Below are 22,878 nucleotides of genomic sequence, written 5' to 3'. Positions count from 1 at the left end.
CAAAAATTGGAAATTATTTTTATTTAGGTGAGGAAACCATATTTTAAATCGTTTTAATACAATTCTAAAGTTTATCCCAACTTCCTTATTGATGTATTTTTGTTATTCCTAATAATTTTATTATAGTTGTGCTGATCCTAAAACCCCCACATTCTTCCCCCCTCTCTATTAAAATATCTCCTAGGACCTCTGCGTGCCATTTTAATGTGTAAAGTGTGTAAAATCATTAACTATTTTTCATTATGGTTTAAAAAATGAAAAAAATATAGTAAGTGTCTGCAGTTGTGTAACGTTTAAGGTTCAGTGGTTGTAACTAATACTGTGGTGTACTAAAGTACATTTATTTAAAAGGTGTTTTGATTTCTGTGACTAGGAGGTGTGTGTCCTTTCACATAACCAGCACTAGAAAAACCTATATTGGCTCACCCTGTTCATACAATCATTTCCTTTTGGTTGATAGTGTGTTCTTCACTCCCTCAAAATGGCTGAGAAGCATTTTCTCCCTCTGCCTTTTCCAGCATGTCTGCATTACCTCAGAAAATAAAAAATCAAAAATCTCCAATCTAACCTTTCTAAACTGCAAAACCACTGACAGTATCTACCTGTGTTTTTTCCTAGCTTCTTTTTTCAGTAACACTTATCATTTCTTATGACTCTTTCTTCTCCAAAATTTCTTTCCCCAGGATTGATTTTTTAACTTTTAAGGTTAGATATTTTCCAGTTGCAAATTTGCACTAATGTCTCTTCTTCTCTATGCTCTTTCAATAGAGAAAGGTCAGCGAGGGACAGGAAATGTGACCTCAAATGAAACAGATCAGGCAAAATTCTTTTCATGGGGCTTGCATAGAGTAAAAAGTGCTAAGTGTTAAGATTTTTTACTCTAGTTCAGGTTCTTACTTGGAGGCATCTCACTCTGGTCAAGCATCTTGGAATCTCATTCTGCAGAAATGTGTGGAAGACTTTCAGTCTCTTTCCTGCAAAATTTTACACACACAAACGAAAACAGCAAAAGAATCAATAGTAGAACACTTTTTTTTCCATTGAAGTATGACGTACAAGAATCACAATTTCATAAAAATAGCAGGATATAAAAATAAGTAATAAAACGCCTTACTCTGAAATATATCAAGGTAGTGATCAAGTACTCAGGATCAGGGATACAGCATCCTCACTTTTTTTTTTTAGATTGGTTTGAGAATGAAGATGCATGAACCCCATTTAGATATTAAGAAGAAATTCTTCATTGAGGGTGGTGAGGCACTGGAACAGGTTGTCCAGAGAAGTTGTGGATGTCCCATACCTGGAAGTGTTCAAGGCCAGGTTGGGTTGGGCCTTGAGCTACCTGGTCTAGTGAAAGGTGTCCCTGCCCTTGGCCGGGGGTTGGAACCAGATCATCTTTAAGGTCCCTTCCAACCCAAACTCTTCTATGATTAGCTATGGAAATAGAGGGGGGGTTTTCTATCTTAGTGGTTGGTCCCATGTGCTCTTCTTCATATTAACTTTTAGGCAACATTTTCATTTATCAATACAGCTTCATTTAGAAACCCACGTAAGATAATGATTAAAATCCCATTTGCTATGTGTTTATGAGCTTAGTGATTGTGAGAAATGTTATATTATCCATATAACATTTTTCATTAGCTGCATGATACTACAGGTCTTGTTTTGCATCAATCGTATCAAGCCAAAATCTATGATTTATGATCAGTAAATTTCTTGACTGTAGTGGGATTTTTGCTCAGTTTAAGACCTTCAGAATTTGGTCTATAGTTTTCTCTGTACTAAGAGAACTTGATCATGTTTTCATGAAATAAATCTAGTATTCTTTTCTATTGGTTTCTCCCTTCCAGGATCTCATTTCCTCTAAGACATCTGGCATGTAAAATTGGCTGACAGGAATGTTGTCTGGTGCATGAGCCTTGGAATGTTAGCACTCTAAAGCTCAGTGCCATATCATGAGTGTGTTTTTCATAATGTTGGGAAGGATAAGTTTCCAGTTTATTCTTGTGCACAGACTCAGGACTTTTCTTTTAACAGTGCCTTCACCAGTTGTTATATGTAGGAGCTAAACCTGTAGCTGGTAAGGTACAGAAAGCCACTATGTGTTCGGGTAACCAGTCTCAAAACAAGACATCAAAGCTGAGTCTTGATTTCCTCTCTGAATTGAATGCCATGAATACATTCACAATGATTGTAGCTGTTTTTCCCCAACTTGTGTTTTCACTTATCTGTTACAAGTTTGATGGACTGTAAAAATATTTGCTTTACAGAATAGTCATGCTCTATGTCTTTCTAGTAAAACAAACAAAACCAAACACCAGTCAACCTGAAATCATTCTTTGGTTCCACTAATATGAGAGGTTTCAACTGATCATACTTTATTTTGGATGAGGCTCTTAGGCAGGCTTATAGCTGAACTATTTTTAGTTTTTTAATATAAGGGATGTATAATTGAAATATTCCGAGCTGCTGTCATCTACTGCACATAACATATGAGTGGTATTACTCCATTAGTCAGAATTGCAGCACATTTGAACTGTCATACACTCAGCTATACTGAAGTCAGGGAGCTGCAGCTTCTCTCAGAACCTTCTTAAGGTTCTGTGTCTGTCGTATTAAATCATCAGGTGAGTGCCAAATTCAATGAAGCTCGCTGAATATAGTGAGGCTAAAATTGCTGCAAGAAGTTAGAGAAGTAAAGCCAAGGAGCAAACAGGGGTAGTGTGAGGTAGAAGAGGAATAAAAAGGCAGGGCTGAAAGCAAGCAAGCAAGCAAAAAAGAATTTGTTAAAATCAAGGGGCAGAGAAACCAGTGTGTGCTGCTGAAGCTTCCTTAGAGATAGCCTGGTCAGTCATCCCAGGCAAACGTTCCCTGTGCTTCAGTTGCTCAGGCTGTTTCCTCCTTGGTGCCACTGCTCCTCTTTCTTGCTCAGAGGAGGCTGAGGCTTTCTCATTTGTAGGTTTCCTCTCGGTATGTTTGATTTTTCCTTTCCTGTCTGGTTTCCCCTAATTCTGTGTTATGCAAAAATATTCACTTTTGGATGCTTTGTATCTGTGGAATTCCAAGGGGAGAAATCAATTTTTTTTTCCTAATCAACAAAAAATATAACAGTGAAATACCCTACTAACTGTAAATATCTTCACACTGACACTCTAATAAGTGTGTATAAACTCCTAGGATTTCCATTGCTATGGAGGTAGGGAACTCGCCTTGATTTTTGTGTTACTGAAAGATAGAAAGTCACCAAAACCATGCATTTTCAAGAATTTTTTTTATTTTAGAGAGCCAAACATTTTTCATGCCTTGCATAGCCCTGAGTCTCTGCCGAGAATTTCCTCCAGAGACAGAACCTAAAATAATATAGCCATAGAAAGGATACTGTATGAATCTGAAATCTCTGCCTGCTTCAAATTTCAGCTATTGGTTTTGCACAAAGGAAATATTTTCTTGTTTTTCAGATGTAAAATAGAGCTTTCTGTGTCACATACATGTAGAGTTAATATTTTTTAAAAATTTGTAGGCAGATTATTTCTAATTTCCAGTAAATTACATAGCTTCTCATAACGCTGTGTTCATAAAGGAATTTAAAATTTATACTAAAAGCAGGTTTAAACATCTTCCTTGAAGAATTAAAAGAAAAAGTGCAGAATCTGAATTTTGAACTCAAGTTTATGCATATCTGTAATATTCTGCTAAGTGTTTAATAGTGCTTCTGTGCTGTATAGATTCATTGATATCACTTGCCTGTCAGACAACGCAGTTAATGGAAGGCATCTTTTTATGTGTTTCATTTACTCTGACCTCTCTTTCCAAGACTGAAAGAACCCAAGCTTTTCATGTTTTCTTGTATGTCATGTTTCCCAGATCAGTGGTCAGTTTTGCATCCCTTTGGTACTTTCCATTTGATGCAATTTATGGACTTTGATGCAAAAACTGAGTACAGCATTCCAGTGGAAGCCTCAATGCTTCTGAAATTCCATCTTCTATTCTTCCTTCCCTAGTTTTGAATATGCATTTTACTCTGAATTGGCTCCACTGGAAATGAAATAAATAGTTAAGTAAATTTAGTTTGCTAAAGATGAAGAATTCTTCTCCTTGTTTAATGAAATTTATGTGCAAAACATGAGAGCCTTTTTCATTTTTTTCTTCCCTGTGGTGTTTTTGTATTAGGATGAGTGAAATTTATTACATGGAGGTTGTAATTTTGAATCTATAGCATGATGTTACACGAGCGATAAGTTGCTATATGGGAAGCCTTGTCACGATTTCTCAGTCCTGGATTTTGGTCTAATAGGCAAAGCATTAATATTTAAAATACCTCATCATATCCATGGCAGAATAAGTTTATGATACTTTCAGAGGACATTTTTTTTCTACTGTTTTAAGAGCAAGGCCTGAAAACGAAAATTTTCAGGAGTTACAAGTAGTTGTGGTGGATGAGTGCAAATGCACAGTGGAGAAAGATAGAAATTTCTTGGAAATTCCTCTCTTACTTTTTTTCCTATTGTGAATCAAGCAGATGCTAAGCTAAAGTTGGAAGCTAAAGTTAGTGGAAATCAGAAATCACTTGCTCAGTGCTTCATGATGTCTAAAATGCTACAGAGATAGATGTGTATTTGTTTACATAGATAACCAAATTAATCGTTTTACCCCAAAGCTGTAACTGTGTCAGCTGACATTCTTTTTTCAAGTTTCTGCCCTGGATGAAGTCCTCTGCATGCTCTAGAACAATGAAATGAGAAGTTTGAGACAAATGTCTCCACCTCAAAATGCTGCTTTGCCAACATGCAAACTGCACACTTGATCTTCTATAGCAAAATATTTTTTTAAAGGACAAGTTTAAATTCTTGAAATAATATGTAGTGTATTTTCCAAATATAAGTTTGAGACAGCCATCTGAAAATTTGGACTATAACTTCTTAGTTATAAATTTGATCTTCAGATCTTGAATTTAAGGTGAGATGAATGGCCTTAAAATGAAAGAGGGTGGATTTAGATTAGATTTTAGGAAGAAGTACTGTACTGTGAGGGTGGTGAGGCACAAGCACAGGTTGCCCAAAGAAGCTGTGGATGCCCCATCCTTGAAAGTGTTCAAGGCCAGGCTGGGTGGGGCTTTGAGCAACCTGGTCTAATGGAAGGTGTCCCTGCCCATGGCAGGGGGTTGGGACCAGATGGTTTCTAAGGTCCTTCCAACCCAAGCCATTTCATGATTCTGTGAATGTTTCTCTTCAATCTATAATGATATGCTTCCATGCTCTTTCTGCTTTCTTCTTGACCCAGTATGTAAACAGAGATGTCATTACTAAGCCTTTAAAATAAGCAAAATCTTGGTCCTCTTCTGAGAAGAGAGCATGACAAATAATTATGTGAATTTAGTGTATTGACTTTTCCATATTCAAAACCTGCCCAAATCTCATTTGATTAAGCATAAAAACCCTCTGTGAATTCCATTAGGAATATTCATGTATATTCACATTTTCATTGTCTCCATTTGGTTTTGATAAGTCATTTTTAAATTGCATGTTAGTCTTTCCTCTTATATGAATAAAGTTTTATTCTCCAGAGACCGAAGGAATTGTATTCACAATAGGATTTTATTTAAGCATTCTCTTTTTCAATTGAACTTGAAAACTTTAATCAGCTGGTAAATTAGAGTGTACTTGTTACAGCTTGCTTGTCTGAAGATCTTGCTTCCCTTATACAAGATTCTTATAATCTTACTGACCAGATGGTCAGAAGAGGGATCTCTGTTAGCAATTCAATAAGTATTGGTTTATTTTCTTGAATGGTCTCAGGTTTTTTGTCTCTTTTGAAGATTTTGCCATTTTGACAGCATAGTCTCTGTTGTGCAGCCCTACTGACAAAGAAAGAGTTGAGAAATATGTAGCCATTGCTGATTTCTCTTAATTCAGTATCACCTGATTACTTTCATGATTTAAGTTCCTGTTTTGATCCCATCTCGACATAGATTTCTCAAATGACTATTAGAGAGAGACAAAATCCCCTTACCATTTCTTTGTAGCTGAATTTCTATCTATGTTTTTTGAGGAGACCAATGAGACTGTTTTGACAGAAGAATAATAAAAAGAAACCTGTTATGGATAGCTATATAGTTCAGATTTCAATTGAAACTGGTGCATGGTAAGTGTTTACAATGGTTGTAGAAAACTGGATGTGTTTTTGTTTACAGGCCTGTTCAGAAGGACTTGGTGATACCCAAGGATGGTACTGTGTGGTGTTTTCAGTGAGATTTCTAGGCTTATGTCAGGATAGCAGCTTACTGTCACCTTCTGAATTTGCAGTCTGGTAGATTCCAGTGGCTGAGACTTTCATACTTTTAGGATGTTATAGGTGAGATAAATGTATTCCATATATGTATATACACACACACACATCTGAGATGCTTATCCTACACTTGATGCTCTATTTCCCAAATTGGGAATAGTAGAATGGCTGCAGCAAAATATTTGTTTTTAACAGTGAATATAAAACCAGTCTTGGAATTCTTGAGTGCTGCTCTTGATTTTGTTATTAATTATCTGGTTTTTAGCAAATTAGCTAGAATTTGGTCTTTCCCTTTTGTCTGATGCAAAATGAAGATAATTTTGCTTCATTTTCTTCTGAAAAAACACTGTGATAAGTTCCAGAAGTAGAAAGAATTATTCCTCCATGATCTCATAACGTAATTATCTGTACTAGTTACTGTCAACTTTTTTTTTAATGTTCAAATTATATGGCATATCACCTTGATAATGTGTTCAGGCTTAAGTAATCTGAGGTGCCATATGACACATTTTTAAACTGAGCATCTTAGAGGGGCTTTTATCATAGAGTATTTTGTATTTACTGTTATGTTTTAGCTTTTACATTTTTACCATTTGGCCTTTCAGTTTCCTGAAGCTTTTTAGGTTAAAATTTTTCAGGTTTATTCTCTTCCTGAGCAGCATCTGTAATGGTATGAACATTCTGAAATTGGGCAAATAATAGACATTTCTGCATAAGGGGGCAAACTGGATAGGAAAGAATCCTCTGTATTATTATCAATTATCGAGGATTCTTTTTAGCCAAATATTGAACAAAATTTTTTAGAATGGAGGAGACATTCCAAATAAAAATTGCATTTGTTTGTTCCAATGTTTGCACTGATAGATTGATAACCCTTTTCAAATCATATATTGCACATTAAGTCAGCTTTTTGTGCAGCTGGAAAATCTCTCATCTGCACAAGCATGTGCTGCATACATCTAATGATTCTTGGTCTTTCTGGTGCTTGGAGAGTTTAAGAAACTGATGTAACAAGTCAGGAAAAAATCACAAGATACTGGAAAAGCACTGTGGTGTCATGGGTTAAATTCTGATTTTTTTTAATCAAGGTCCCAGGGACAATTTACCTGTATCTGACACTATTGTGCTGAGTGATATTGGGAAGTTATTCCATCCAATCCATAACAAAATGAAAACTGTATGATTCATTTCTCACATATGGGAATGTAAGAGGCATAATGAAGGAGGTTTATTAAATATTATTTGGAAATGTTCAGCTTTAAGTAAATAAATTACTGTGTTTATTTGTTGCTGGGAAGCTTGAAGAAATAGTAAGCATTGCAAAGAGAAAGACAAAGTTTCTTGCTCATGGCCTAGATTTAATCTCACACAGAAGGCATATAGTGTAGAAAATGTTTTCTGAGAGATTCTCTGGATGTATAATTATTAGAACATGAGGGATGGGATGTTTAGCGCTGATATTTTTTTGTACGAAGAAACTTGTTCACGCAGAATGCAACAGTTGAAAAAGAAGCAGAGAGTAAAAAAGAAAGTGCTTCCAGTACTGATGAATGCTAAAGATAATGCCAGCAAGGATAGTTTCAGAACAAGATACGTAATAAATGGCGTTTTCTGAAGCAATATTTGTCAAGGTACTGGAAAATTACTTGCAGATGAAAATTCAAGCACACGTTTACAGAGTGTTCTTTTCATGCAGTCTACAGCTTCCTCACGAGGGGAAGAGGAGGAGCAGACACTGTTCTCTTCTCTCTGGTGACAGGGCCCAAGGGAACTCCATGAAATTGTGCCAGGGGAGGCTTAGGCTGGATATCAGGAAAAGGTTTATCACCCAGAGGGTGGTAGGGCACTGGAACAGGCTCCCCAGGGGAGTGGTCATCAGAGTTCAAAAAGCTTTTGGACAATGCTGTCAGACTCGTGATGTGATTCTTGGTGTTTTCCTGTGCCGGGTCAGGAGCTGAACTTTGATGACCCTTCCAATTCAGAATATTATATGGTTCTATATTGTATTAGCTTCATGTGATTATAGAGACACTTTCTAGGAAGCTGACTTCAACAAATGGTGGGGGCAGCTCCCCAATCAACCATGTTACCTGAAAAGTAAAAATCCACTTGCATAAGTTAAACAGAGGCTGTAAGGAAATTAAAAATCTGTGTGTTTCTAGGAGTCAGTGAATAACCTTACTCTTTGAGAATCCTCTTTCGAAAATGAAAGAGAATATGTGGATTTGGGTTTGTTTTTTTTTTCTTGTTTTTGCATTGGACAAGGGAATAGAAGAAAGAAAAGGAACAGAGAAATGTTAAGAGAGCATAAATGGAAAATAGCCAAGCAAAATCTAGTTAAAGGATTTGTACTCTGGCAGGGAAAAAACTTTGAGCTATATGAAATATAGGAAGCCTGAAGTTTATAATTTGTAATTTATCTGAAAGGCATATAGTAATTTAAAATCCTTAAATGAAATACAGTTTAAATGTACCACATATTGAATATTGTTGAAGAATATCAGTGAAGGAAGAAAAAAGAAGAGAGAAATTAAAAAAGAATAAAACTCATTGCAAAGCCTTCTGTTGAAGTAGCACAACAAATACACAAAAATTACTATAATACATCTATACTAATAGACTTTTATTACAGGGAAAAATACTTCTGGAGTAAGAATTTTAGCAATTCTGTCAATATCACTTTTATTATTGGGAAAGATTCTTAAAAGGAACCTACTTATGGTATATATTTATGTACTGATTAAAATACAGTACTGAGTCTTGGCCAAAGACTTGGATGACATTTTTATCCTGGTAATTCTGTTACTGCACTGGAGCTTAGAATAAGTAAGTTTAAAGAACCAGTCTGTTTCCTTTTAGAAAGGAAATAGAAATGCAGAAAGACTAAAAGAGAAATCATTCAAACCAGAGATTTTCTTTATTTAGTACCCAGGAGAATTCCAGTCTATCTCAAAATAGAATGGTTAGAAAGAGGGTTGACTTTATCCTCAAAATTAAAGAAGTATTCAGAGCCAGACTTGCTGGCCACTGGCATTCTACAGGGTACAAAAATACAAGCTGTGAACTGATATAAATGAAAACCCTAGGTGTCAGTGGTTACTGCTGAGGGCAGTAGAAGTGTCCACATTTGAACGTGAGATCAAAGTTTGTAGGATGATGGTGAAATTACTTGACTCACGGGAGGCCCTGGATAGGGTTAGCATGCTGCAAGTTCAGCCATTAAATTATCTTGATTTTGAGATTAGAAACAGTATGGATGGCAAAACAGGTAGAGCAAAAAGGGATATTAAGTATAGGAAGACATGTTTGAATATTAACTGGTACAGTGGTTCTGGTTGGCATAGCAGAGAATATGTAATATTGGAATGAAGATTAAAAGATGGATAAAAAAAGATAAATGCTGTTTAAACAAAAGAAGAACAGCGGGAAATGTGTTTGATAGTAAGATTTATTTGCAGAAAAGGCTACTTTAAGTGTTTTGTCTGAAGTCAATTGCTCATTTATTGATTACTAAAACAACAACAGAATGTGCTTAAAGCACTACAGGATTGTTTTCAGCATGTTAAATTACCAAGAAATTTACTGACTGATTTGTCTCTAGGAGTTATGTGTACAAAAAAATATTTGAAGCTGGGAAGTACCAACAAGGATAACAATATCCAGATGAAGATCTGCAGGAAAGGCAATGATATAAAGCATTATTTGAAAAGGAAGGATTTGAAGAATGTGAAATGAAGAAAATCTCCCCCTTGCACAATATGTGAATACCAATTCGGCAGGCAGGTAGTTTTAATAAAAACCATTTGAATTCAAGCACAGGTAAGAGACTGATTCTCTGTAATTTGAATTAGAATAAAAATGATGCATGCGACTGCAACTTAAATAATTTGAAAGAATTAAGGAAAATTATATCTGGAATACTAAAGCCTAGACAAAAACTGAAAAAAAATTGGCAGCTTCTCTGTGGTCTGTTAATGGTAGAAATAACTGGTTTTCCCTGCTCCATCTGCTTTTGAACCCAAAATATCTTCAAGTGATTACAGTTGTGTTATGTGCCATGAGATGCTGTGAGGGCATGCTTAATGCTGTAGCACTGGGCACCCCAAAAATTCTGGCATTGTGGCTTTGCATCCTTCTTCCCCAAATTTTAAGCTAATTGTGGTATGTGTAGAATTAATTGGAAATGTGGTTTCATTCCATGTTCAGCCTGATGGCTTTCAAATCTTTATCTCCTAGCATGCCCAAATCAGTAGACTTACCAGCTTTTTTTTGTCACAAGGACTGGAAAGATATTTGCCATTTTCCTTATTGCATCGGGTCACCATGTAACAGGAATAGGTGGTATATGGAACAGAAGGAAAAGGCAAACAAAAAGAAGAAAAACATTACTTAGTGGAGAGAGCACATACTGAGAAGCAAGTCCTGGAGAACTTGGAGTCTGGTACAGAGACAGTGCATTTTAATTGAAATGGTTGTTTTATTAAAGATTAAGTCCAAGCACGCCCCAACCAAACAAAACCAGCCCAGTGGTAATCTGAAAATCCTGCTTTAATCTTTGTTTTATCTCAGTTTGACTAACACTTCTCTTCCTGGTCTGTTCAATTTCTTCTCAGCCTTTTGGTTGTCAAAATACAGAGATGACAAATGACTTCTTTGCAGAAAGCCGGCAGAAAATCTGTGTAGGGCTGGTGCATCACGCAACATGTGCGAACCGTGGAGAATGTTAATGGCTCTGTCACCCTCTCAGTTGGGAAAACACTTGTCAGAGGTAACTCCTTTTCACAGAGATGAATCACTGGCTTAAAACCACCACTAATCGACTTCATATTTTTACTTATTGTATCTCTTGTATACACTTCTTAGATAAAGTTGTAAGAGCCAAAATTTAGGCAATAATGTGAGAATAAAGGGTATTTTTAGCCAAGTGTAAAGCAGTATGAAAACATAGGACAAAACCACACATAGCTTAATGAAGTTGTACATGTATAAAAAAATTAGTTTAATTCTTTATATTCAGTGTAAACTTTGCACTAATAAAATAAAGTCTTCCATGACGTTATTAACTGCTGGTGTTGATACTCCTAATTTTTACTAAGCTTGCACAAGTCCTGCTGGTCTTCATGTAGCAGTGGATTTCTAGACTGATTTTTCTCTTTAGTTGTGATCCAAAAACTGTTTCAAGTTAGGGCAGTAAATAAGATGATTTTCAAGTAAGTCAATATCCAGCTTTGGTTAATATGCAGCAACTCTTAGATCAAAATTCCTATAACTTAAATTCTCTGCATCTGACGAAGTACACAATTGAAGAAAGAGGCTGAACACAGAAGTTTTATATTTTCTGAACCGCTAGTAATTTCTTATACGTTCCCTCAATCCCTGTGGATTGAGGGAATGTATATTTATGAATGTATGAATAAGAAAAATCTTATTTTGCTTGAGTTAGCATAGCTTACCATCCAGTCGTATTTAATAACAGGTTGTTGATGTAAGATTAAAAACTAGTGGTAATGCAATACGTATTATTAACAACCTTAAAAAACTGTGATTAAGATTACAAATTAATGAATTTTTAAACTTTTCCTTGTCTACATTGCCAAACTCACAATTTGTGATCTCTATTAATTGCATCTCCTCATGAGAATGTAAGAATGAAAATTTGTTGAATATTGTTGAGTGATTATTTTTAAACCAAAGTCTCCCTAAATTGCTCAAGTATTACAATAAGACAGTGTGGGTTTAAGCATTATTGCCTGTAAATATTTAAATATAGAGAATTTTGTATGAAGAACACTAATTCAGGGATTGTGCACTTAGAGATTGTGCATTTAGAATCTATAATGTCTACTATGGCAGTAAGATAAAAACACAAGGAGTCAGAGTAAAGATAATATGGGGTAACCAATCCAGGAGATTGTTTTGCTCTTTAAAATCAGTATCTAGGGAAAAATACTAGAACAAGGCAGCATGTAGTGAAGCTCCTACCCTCCATTGATTCACAATTCAGGGTCTTCCTGGGCCAGAGGCATTTTTTAGTCTGTTTTTGCAGTGGTAAGGCTGTCCTCAGGCCTTCCAGGACTGAAGTACACTGGCAGAGAGGAACATTTCCCACAACTAAAGCAGATGGAATTATGAAGCACTTCAGCCAAATGGAGATACACAAGCATTTGGGACAATGTGGGATACATAGGAGGGAGGTAAGGGAGCTGCACAGTGCTGTCATGAGGCTGTTCTCTATCATATTAGAAAGATTAAGGAAAGTGTGTGAGTTTAGTGACTGGAAAAGGCAAATACTGCACCCACCCAAGAGGGCCATGATCTGTGGAGGTGCAAGTTGGCCTGGAAAATTATAGAAAAATATCTTCCTGAAAGCTGTTTTGAAGCACATGAAGGACAAGTTGACAACTGGGAACAGTCTGCATAGATTTACCCTCATCATGCCTGATCAGTCTGATTGCCTTAATATCACCAATAAACTTTGTGTCCACCCCTTCTCCTGCTCATTTAGGGAGAGGCTGAACAGTGGGGGTGCTGGAACAGACTGCAGCAAGATTTCACATATGGTGCCACTCCACCTATCTACTGGCCATTCTTGCTGATGCCTCTCTTATGCTTTTCAATCAGCAGTGTGCAGGTATGAAGAACTTGCCTCTTTTCATGACAGTTTAGTGTTTTAAAGAACTTTGGATGAGGGTCCTAATCTACAAACATTTAGAAAATACAAGATCACCCTGATCTTCCTTGACTAAGTTCTTGTTCTTTTTTTTTTCCAAAGAACTCCCAATAGATTTCTGAGGCTTAACTTCACAACAACCATCTTCCTTTTCCTGCAGGAACCATATTTATCATGTAGTATTTATTCACCTACCCACAGATTCTGTTCTTGAGAACAGAAGGATAGAGAGACAAGGCACAGTATTTTGTACTTCCTTAAATGTCCCTTGTATATTTTTTAAATAGTCTATATCCTCTGGCTACCACTTAGTTCTGTTGAGGCAAGGAACTTTTGAGAGACTCTGTATGCCAGAGTTCAGTCATGTTCCTCTGTGCGTGAACACAGTTAGTTCCTGGTAATTCACTTCTATCCATTTTATCCATAGGTTCCCTAATTTCATCTGCTGACACTTCCTTTCATCGAGGCTCTTGAGCCACTTTCCATGCCAGTTCTATTTTAGGATGAATGAAGCCTGCTCATCCTGCTAAGGTATGTCCTGATTTTGGTGTATTCTGAGAAAATTGAAATGTGCATGCCAGGGAAGAAAAAGGAAGAATGCAAATTGCTGCAAAATCTGCATGGATGATGAATTTTCAACGCATTTTTTATTAACCATAATCCTTTATTAGACCTCACAGAGGTGTAAACTATACATACAAATACATTAGAAAGATACCCTCTTAACAGTAATGCTTCACATTTTGGACCTGATACCAAGAGGGTTGCAAACATTTCAGTACATTCTACAAACCAAAGGGTGCATTAGCCTTTATGTATACAGAGTGACAAAGCCCTTTACTGAAATCAAAGTAGATAAAAGTGAAAATCAGTCAACTACCTCTTCCAACCTTTACCTACCATAAATGCATATAAAAGCCTTTAAAAGCATGAATACACTATTATTTATGGAGCAAAGTTTACTGTTCTAGACAGCTCATAGAGAGAGGGGAAGAGAATGGTCAAGATGGCATTACATGAACTGCAAACTAGCAAAACTTCTTGAATTTTTTTTTATATTTGTACATATCAAGAGCTCCGTTTTTTTGATTTATTGGTTGTTACTAGAAAAGCTTGTAAGTGCTAAATGGGGAGAATAGCGCAACAAAGACATTGTTGAGGTATTTGGGGGATTCTGCAACACAATGATGTTACATACACAGTATGAAATATTATTTGTCATCAAGTAGTGACATTGTATTATGAGTAAGCACAAGAAAATAAAAAAGAAAGAATAAATCCAGTTAGAACTCTAATAGATATTTAAATGGTTTCTAGTAAATGAACACTTAACACTTGTCACTGTTTGATTATAATGACTTGAAATGTTAATAGTAGGATTATTCAGTAGTGAAATCAGAAATTCATGTATCCACATTCATGCTTTGCATCATGGGAACCCCAGTTTTAGTCAGGATACCAACTGAGGTCCAACACTGAAGAAAGGGAGGACAGTTACTCCTTATGGAAAGGCTGTCCTGAAAACCAAGAGCTATAAATCTCTTCATTGAGCATTCTGGGTGGCTTTGCAGTAATTTGGAAGAAAAGAAAGCTTGTACACAATTTGATTATCAGCAGCAGGTGGTGCTGCTTCTTCTACTTTCATTTTGTTTCCTGAAATCCTTAGTCTTGATAAACATGTTTAATATTCAACCCAAAGACTCCAAGGATTAAGAAACTGTGAAACAGAATCATTGCATTCTGATAAAAGCAACGTGAGGTGTCAGACTACAGGTGAAACTGTTCAGAGCAATATGAAGTACCAGTGTGCTTTCAGTGGAGTGTTTTATGACTCATGTCTGATGAGACTTAGTTTAACCAGGCAACTATTATCGTTATACACTTTTGACAATTATTTTTTCACCTTGCACAGGATTTCTATAGAATTCTGTTGGACTAATTCCTTAGAAATGGTAATAAATGAAAAGGTATGATTTATATACTGTATCATGCACTGTCACTTGCATGTACTTTATTATATTCAAACTTGTCTCTAGGTGGAAATAATGAAGAGAACCATAATTCTTTTGCAGTATTTGTATCAATTTCATTTGAAATTCTAATGTAAAAAAAAAAATAGGATAGAATTCATCACTGTGCACAAAATAAGGACATTTTACCTCTTTATTGATAACACTTTAGTCTGTTGGTTTTGGATCCTTTGTCTCTTTGATCATTGTTAAAGTGAGGGTTTTTTCACACCGTAAGTCAGGTTAATGCCAGTATACCAGGAAGAGTGGAACATTCATTTGATTTTTAAATTTATGAAGTTAAATACTACAAAATATGAGTTTCATTTAATCAGTTGTATATATAGTTATCTGGCTAAACCTTTTTCTGTAAAATGAGTACATGAAGCACGATCCTATTTGTCATGATAGAGTCCTTTTTGTTCTGCAGGTATTTTGTTGCTGCTTTAGAGGAATGGAATTATACTAATGAATGGAAAATACAATAAAATGCAATGCCTTTGATTTAGTTAAAGAATGGTGGGAAAAGTTAATCTTTCAACGGTATTTGTTTTGTTTCTTAAGAACCTCAATAAAGTTTGAATATGTAGATATTTTAGGTGGGTGTATGTTAAATACTTGTGGGAAAGAATGTTTAGCAGCAAAAGTATCACATTGGTGCTTTTTATGACTTTTGTGAGCCAAGCTGGCAAAATAAAAAGTTACTGAAGAACACAAAAAGTCAAGAATTACTATAAATAATTTGGGATATAGGAATTTGCTAAGCCTTTTTCACTTCTGATGTAGTTAAGGGTGCTGTAGAGAGGGATAAATGATTCTTACAAAAAACATAAATGAAAAATTAATAGTTGAGGTGATAACAGAAGTTTTCATTCTGCTCTGTTTATATTACCCAATATTCCTACTTTGAAGAGATGCTTACACCTAAAAATATCACACTTAATAGAAATTTTATGGAGAAAAATGAAATAAAAGATAAAATTTTAATAAAGGTTTTCGTAATATGGACCTCAGAGTTAGTATTTTTTTATCTGTATCTAAACAGACAGATATATTTGCCTGATGACAATGAAGAGGTGTCGTATGGTTTAAATATCTGGTCTTTAGGTAGGAAAAACAAAGACAGGATCTAAATTGTGACATCCATGTTACACAATGTTCTTCTAAAATTAGATTCCAGTTGGATTACTGAATATAACCCATAAGACTTGAAGAGAAAAAAGCAAGCATTTCAAATTTTACTTGACAGCAAAAAGAAAAGCATAATATACACATGCACACACACATGCACATAGACATGCACACACTGTAACATTGCCTATATATACACATATATACATACATGTGTCTATATATGTGTATATATACACACATACACCCTTTCTGCAAACTAGTATAAGATTTCCTAATGTAAGCATCAGGGAGATCCTGCTCATTTTGGTCTCTGCTACAATGATATCTCTATGCTGTGTGACATGTAAGCAAATTTCAAACATTCCCATAACACCTTTGGTGTAAAAAAAAAAGATTTCTATATATCAGATACTGTGTGTTTGGGCATTTATAGTCCAGTAGAATATTCCAATGCTGTCAGAAGCAAACTGTCTAGTGTAGGAGTAGAATGGGTAAAAACTTTGTGTTCAAATCTTTTTTTCCTTCTTTCAAGACAAATTTAATCTAGTTGCTTTCCTGAATGCTGCTTCCACACATGAATTGGATAATTAGTAATCTCATTAAGAAAAATTCTTTATTTTATGTGGATTGTACCCAAGAGAAAAAAATCACTCAAAAGCCTCATCTCCTCATCCTTACCCCTCACCCCTGGAATCAAAACAAAGTGAATCAAAGCAAAACAACCCTCCCAAACAAATAGACAAACAACAAAATTATGTTGCAATAGTGTTTTAACTAGATTTTCTGGGCAGAAGAATAAATGTTGGTTTTGATTAGAAGTTGGGTGTTTGGAAGACTTATTTCCACTGACCAGTATCCTAAAAAGAGGGACCAGTATAAGCAGACCCCCCAAATAAATTATTACTATTCCTTTTCAGACTAAAAATAAAACGTTTTAAATATATTGATTCATCAGAACAACATAAGTATTCTATCTGGCCTATAGGTTCCAAGAATCTCTTTTTGGGCTTAACTTAGCATAATTTCAAAACAAAAAAAATGAAATGTGAAATTTTGCACATAAGGATGTTCATAGTGACCACATAAAGTAATAATAATAAAAAAAAATTCACAGACTGTTAGCCATATATTTCAACTTTTTCTCACAATTTGAAACTGGTGAGAATTGAAAAACCATCAATTTCCTGTAAGGAATATTTTTTGTCATTCCTTGTTAAATTGCATCTTTTGCGAATTTTAAGAACATTAAGTTTTGGATTATGTGCCATGAGTGAGAAAGTAATTGGGTAAAACTATAAAAATGGGTGCTCAGTGAAAATCTCAATCATATCATGCCACTTACCAAGACAAACTCTACACTGATTTCAGGCTAGAGTGTGGTTTAAAAATCTCTGTTATGATACAGGACTCACATAATCTGAAAGGCTTTCAGTCATATCCATTGTTCCCTGACTTCTAACAATTTTCTTCATCTGAATTTCTGGCTTGGAGTAAAGGTTCAGAATTTCATTTAAAGTCTATGTTTTGTGGCATTTTGACTCTTATTCCTGCCCCATCTGCATTGATATAAGATTACTTTGCTGTTTTCCGAGTGACAAAAAGTTGAAAAGTTATGGCTAGTTTTATTTCTATTTTAATAACCATACCTATGTAATTGTCATTTTCATACATTAAAAAAATATTTATGCTTTCTTTAATATTTTAGTCAAGTACTTTCTTAAACAAAACAATAGCACCACTTTGGCATTGCTGGCCAAATCAATAACAGGTAAAGCAAATATGCAAACACACTTTTCCGATCTTGTCATATCACATCTTGCTTGTTGAATGGAGAGCCAAGAAGACACAGTGCTTGGCCTAAAGTCTTCATTAATCAGCTTTAATCATTGATACTGAGAGAACAAGGAGCTCATGGGGCAGCTGAGTGTGGCTCCTGGATGTGTATGGAATTCACTTCTGTAAAGAGAGCCTACCACTAATTCACCCTTTAATCTTACCAAAGGAATCGACACTGTAATCTGCCCTGGGGAAAAAGGAGGCCTATTTTAATCTATCTACCAGGACTGGATGCCATATCCCAGGGTTTGATTTTTCTTGTCTCTCTTGGCTGAATGGTGCAAATGAGCTCATACAAGTCTGTCACAGAAATGGAAGTGTGGGTTTCTAACCACATTTTGAGCAGAATAAAGAATTTATTGATTTTTCCATTAAAACTCTTAATGACTAATTATGTTTACTATGGAGATGAGACTTAAATTTTGCTACCTTGATGACAGAGAGGTACTAACTTCAGTGGGTTTAGATCTGCAGTGCTTTTTGGATTGACTGAAAATGAAGCTCAATTAACTTTTTTACTTATGCATTTCAGTGACATTCTGTGTAATAATTGGAATTTTAAGTCTATTCTAGAAAGCAAAAATCTGTGATCTTTGTCATGTGACTTACACAATAGGGAAGGATGGGAAATGGGTTTTTCTTTACCATTTAACAGATTGATGAGAATCAATGGCATCCAGTGGGAGCCCTGTTCCTAAATATCTGGAGTGCTTTTAAAAATCCAGCTGAACCTTTCAATTTCTCTAATTAGAAGTTTTTCAAAACTGACTGCTTTGTGCTTTTGGGAGGGAGATGCTTTGGCTCACGCTTCAACTTCTTTAAGTAGAGGATTTATTGAGATTATTAAGCTAATGCAGCCCTTTATCTTTCACACTAACTGGTTTATCATGTGCTCCTTGCCATATTACTGGAGATTTCTTATACCTCTGTGGGGCTGGAGCTACTTTCCATTTTTTGACACTATTTATTCTCTAGTAAAGCAAAGTGTTGCCTTTGAAGTTCGCAGCTATTCATTATTTTAGTTGCTTTCAAGACTTGTTTTAATTTGTTTAGACAGTTGTCAAATTGTGATAAATATTGCTGTCTCTGAGTGACATTTTCTCATTATGGTTTCTCAACAGGAGAAATATGGTGGCATGAATGTGAGTTTGTGAATCCCAAGATAAGACCACAAATTTGAATTAATTTACAGGAATGAATGCAAAATGATGTATAGTTATTCAGTTAAGTTAACAGTGCATCAGTAAAAAAGTTATCTACAAAGAAACTTGCTGCCACAGATATTTGCAAATTGCTTTTTACACTCACACCGTTCTTCCCTCTTCCCCTTAGAACTTCAGAAGAGATAGGGGACAGAAAGGGTCATGGGGCATGAAATGGAAATATATATCATGTCTGTGACATCAAAATAATGGCTTATTCTTAGATTGCATTGCAGCCATTCTTAGAATTCTTACAGCTATTAAAGTAAAAGTCCTTCCCTCTCCATCCCCCCTGCCAATAAAAGGCCTGTAGGAGCTGTGACAGATATCAGAACTGCTAACTCCGTTTATTGATTTGGTGGTAAATAATTTAGGTTAGTTTCCACATGTGTTTCTCTTTACTTTCTTGCTTTTTCAACATAACTATCTCAGTCAGTGAGAGCTGTGACATATTCTTTTTATTCATTTACTGTTCTACTTTTACATTGCTATGGCAGCTTATCGTGCATATAGACATCCATCTCACAGAAAGCAGAGGGTTTAAAGAGTTGCATAGGAATACATTGCACTTGTTAAAAATACAAACCGCAAATTTTCTATGGGAATAAGAAAGGAACTACAATAATTTGTTAGACTTTTATGACCTTTCCTTCTTGTTTCACAAGGGACTATTGAGGAGCTGTACATAGGCAGTCTGGAGAGAACTTTCTCTTGTGTTTAAGCCAATAGTTACCGACTCCCTTGGTTGCAGTAGAAAGTAAGGCAGATTTGAGCTGCCCTTAAAAGGAGATACTTTCTTTATATATCTAATCTACCACCTCCCTAACTGCTCCCTTCATACACTATTCTCCAGTCCCCCTTTGGAGCTGACCAAGATGTGCTTCATGCCTTGCCTGAGCTTACCCCATGCAGAATAGTGAGGGAAAAATTTGAATGGGATGACGTTGGAGTTCTTGGATGGGGTGGAACAGAGCATTCTCCTTTGCCTTCCCTTCTCTCACAGACAAGTTTAATGCTCACCTTGGGACACTGCTGGCTGCTTATCCCCCTTTGCTGCATGACCAACATACACTGAGCTGATTTACAAAAATTCAGCAGAGGACACAGTGTCATTCAAGGTAGAACCAGTGTAGGGCCTGTCAAAGTTGTGTAGCAGAGGTTATCTGGGATTCTCTGTCTCCCACAAGAACATATGAATGGCAGCTGTAAGTAAGGGAATAAGGAAGTTAATCTCTCCTCAAGGACTTATTCTACACTAGTAATTTGGTGATTAGGTTAGCTTTTCTGATGCAACAGCCCAACTAACAGTCAGGTAAGCTACATCTGATTGTGGGAAGAATTGAAATGGAGGGGAATTGAGCACCCCTTTATGATTGAAGAGAATGCTGATATTTCGGGAGGACTTAGGTCCTGGTGGACTACCCTTTGAAGCCACTTGAGGGCTGTTTTTCAGATTGTCTTCACTGGCCCTAGATATCTATGAGTTTGTGTACCACATAATCAGATGTCTAAACACCACCCTTCAAATATCTAAAAGGAAGCAAGTATGTGAATTTTCTTTTGAAGATGGTAAAGTTATTTTTATGTTGAAATCTGAAGCCATTTTAGTTGATTTAAGCTGAATATTTTTGAAAGTATTTTGTTATTTAATCTTTGGCTTGGTCTTTCCATATTTGCTGTTACCTATTACTGTTTGGCCAGACCCTTTCATGTAACAAACTATAAAATAGCACCGTTGTACTATAAAACAGATTTTTACATACTGTTTGATATATGTGTATTACTGATATGCTAAATTTTACATACGGCATTATATGGAGGAAGAAAGAAGTTACCTATACTGTTGCAAAATAATTACCTGGAAGAATCATTACTGGTTCAAGAGCCTATGTATGCTTTAACTGCTTTTAAAAATCTTTTGTCTCACAAATTGCAAAAAAAATATGCATGTTTGCAAGAGAAGGAAGAATAAAACTGTCTTAAAACAAATGCATCTATAACCCATATTTTGTCGAAATGCCACAGATGGAATTAATGGATGTTTAAAACTGTATATGTTACCTTACTGCTGCTGTTACTGGGAATGTCAAACTGTGCAAATATGAAGGGGTAGACAAACAATGTTTTCAGACACTGTAAAACAAACAGCCTGTTGCTTGTAAAGAAGTGCAAATAAAAAAACCACCACTTAGACAAGGCTGATGAATGACTCCAGCAGCCAGTGTTCATAGGTTAATTTAGTGCAATTGGATCCATCAAAGGCCCATAAATTTCTAGGCTTTTGAGGGGCACAGGACTTTAAGAGTTTTTGCGCAGGACATTTAAAATAGGTTAACAAACAGCATATATCAACCACAGATTTTTTTATCTCTGGGCTGCTTAAAATGTTCTGTTCTCTAAAGACTTAATATTGGAATGTTTAGTTGTGTTGTTCACTGGGAGAATGCCCATTGGTTGAATTTGCATCAAGCTTTTTAAAACAAAGGTTTTTTTTAAGTCTTCCAATGTTTAACAAATAATTTATTTACAGCAAAGTATCCTGCAGATGGCACATTCATTCTTCATTCTTGTGGATGGCATGTTCTTACATTCTGTAGTTTCTGTTTCCTGTGTTCCCTCTACTTGTATTCTTCAAATGCACTTCCTGAAAGTTTAGAAAGAAAAATTTATTACAGATAGGTTTAAATACGTTATATGCTCACAAAACTTATAATAGTGGGAAAACAGTTGTCCAGAGTGCTGGAACTGTTAGACAATTGTATTTTAATCAGTAATTCTGTTATCTACAGAGAAGTTAACTATGCAGAACTTCTGTATCCGAAGTTCACTGTTCTCCTAGATATAAACACTTCAACTGTTGTCGTTCTTGATCTTGGCAGAGGAGATATCTGCACACTGGAACCTAGATGGGCTTAAGGATACGGTAGGTACCAAAGATTTCCTTTCTTTCCCAAAGACATTTACAAAAGCAGGATGTATAGGGGCCAGGGAACTTTAGAGTTGTAACTGCAGGATTTGTGGAATCTCTTGGGCTTTGGTACCAGGTGTTTTCAAAATTGCTCTGCTAACTATGTATTGCATAAATGGCATATTGGATGTGTTGGATTTTGTTGGATAAGGCCTTGAGGAGGAAAAAAATTGTGGGTTCTCTGTAGGAGCTGCAGCCATATAATTTGTTTTCTCAAAGCAGACAATGTGATATGCTAAGCAAATCAAGAGAACTTTGGAATGAATAATGCCCTCAGTTCCCTGTCATTCCATGCACAGGCCAGTCTTCAGCAGCAGTGATGGGGGTGGTATATACATTTCAATTTGATTTCCTTGTTTATCGCACTAGTAAATATTAGCCAGGCCCAAGACTTTGCATATTCTGTATCAGACTAAAGGCAGAATTGTGTTTATAATCCTCCATATTTATAATCCTTATTGGAAGTCAAATTCTTAGTTAAGTGAAATTATAGGGGGTTTTTTCAAGAAAAGCCAAAAATAATAAAAAAGAAAATCTCTGTGACAGATGAAGCCATGTGTATACAGCTCTACCACTGCACTAGTTGTTATTTAAGCCCTAAAATTTAAAAGTAGTAACATTTTCTTGCTTTTCTAATGTAGAGAAATAAAATGGAAGCTAGTTTGATGCATTAGTTTTCTGGGGGTTTTTAGTGATTTCCCATAGAAAATACTATTCTATTTAAAACCTTTCCATTTCCCTTCAGTATCTATTAAATATAAAATAAATCAGAAA

At 35.7% G+C, this 22,878-nt stretch overlaps 1 protein-coding gene and 1 long non-coding RNA gene across 2 annotated transcripts in view; one reads left to right on the top strand and one right to left on the bottom strand.

The window, feature by feature from the left end:
• The first annotated feature begins 12,794 nt into the window (after positions 1 to 12,794).
• Positions 12,795 to 22,059, top strand: LOC109146148. The gene is made up of 3 exons (XR_002047986.3): positions 12,795 to 12,916; positions 13,383 to 13,486; positions 21,926 to 22,059. It is a non-coding gene; the product is annotated as an uncharacterized LOC109146148 (long non-coding RNA).
• The window catches only part of IGF1 (insulin like growth factor 1), a 51,676-nt gene continuing 45,487 nt past the window's right edge, over positions 16,690 to 22,878 (bottom strand). The window contains exon 4 of the mRNA XM_010410451.4: positions 16,690 to 21,780. Coding sequence (XP_010408753.1) covers positions 21,721 to 21,780 — 60 coding nt within the window. The 3' untranslated portion in view covers positions 16,690 to 21,720. The remainder of the gene's footprint in view (positions 21,781 to 22,878) is intronic.

The sequence above is a fragment of the Corvus cornix genome, chromosome 1A (assembly GCF_000738735.6).
Source record: "Corvus cornix cornix isolate S_Up_H32 chromosome 1A, ASM73873v5, whole genome shotgun sequence".
In the NCBI taxonomy this organism is placed as follows: domain Eukaryota; kingdom Metazoa; phylum Chordata; class Aves; order Passeriformes; family Corvidae; genus Corvus; species Corvus cornix.
This window is presented reverse-complemented; position numbering and strand designations above follow the sequence as displayed.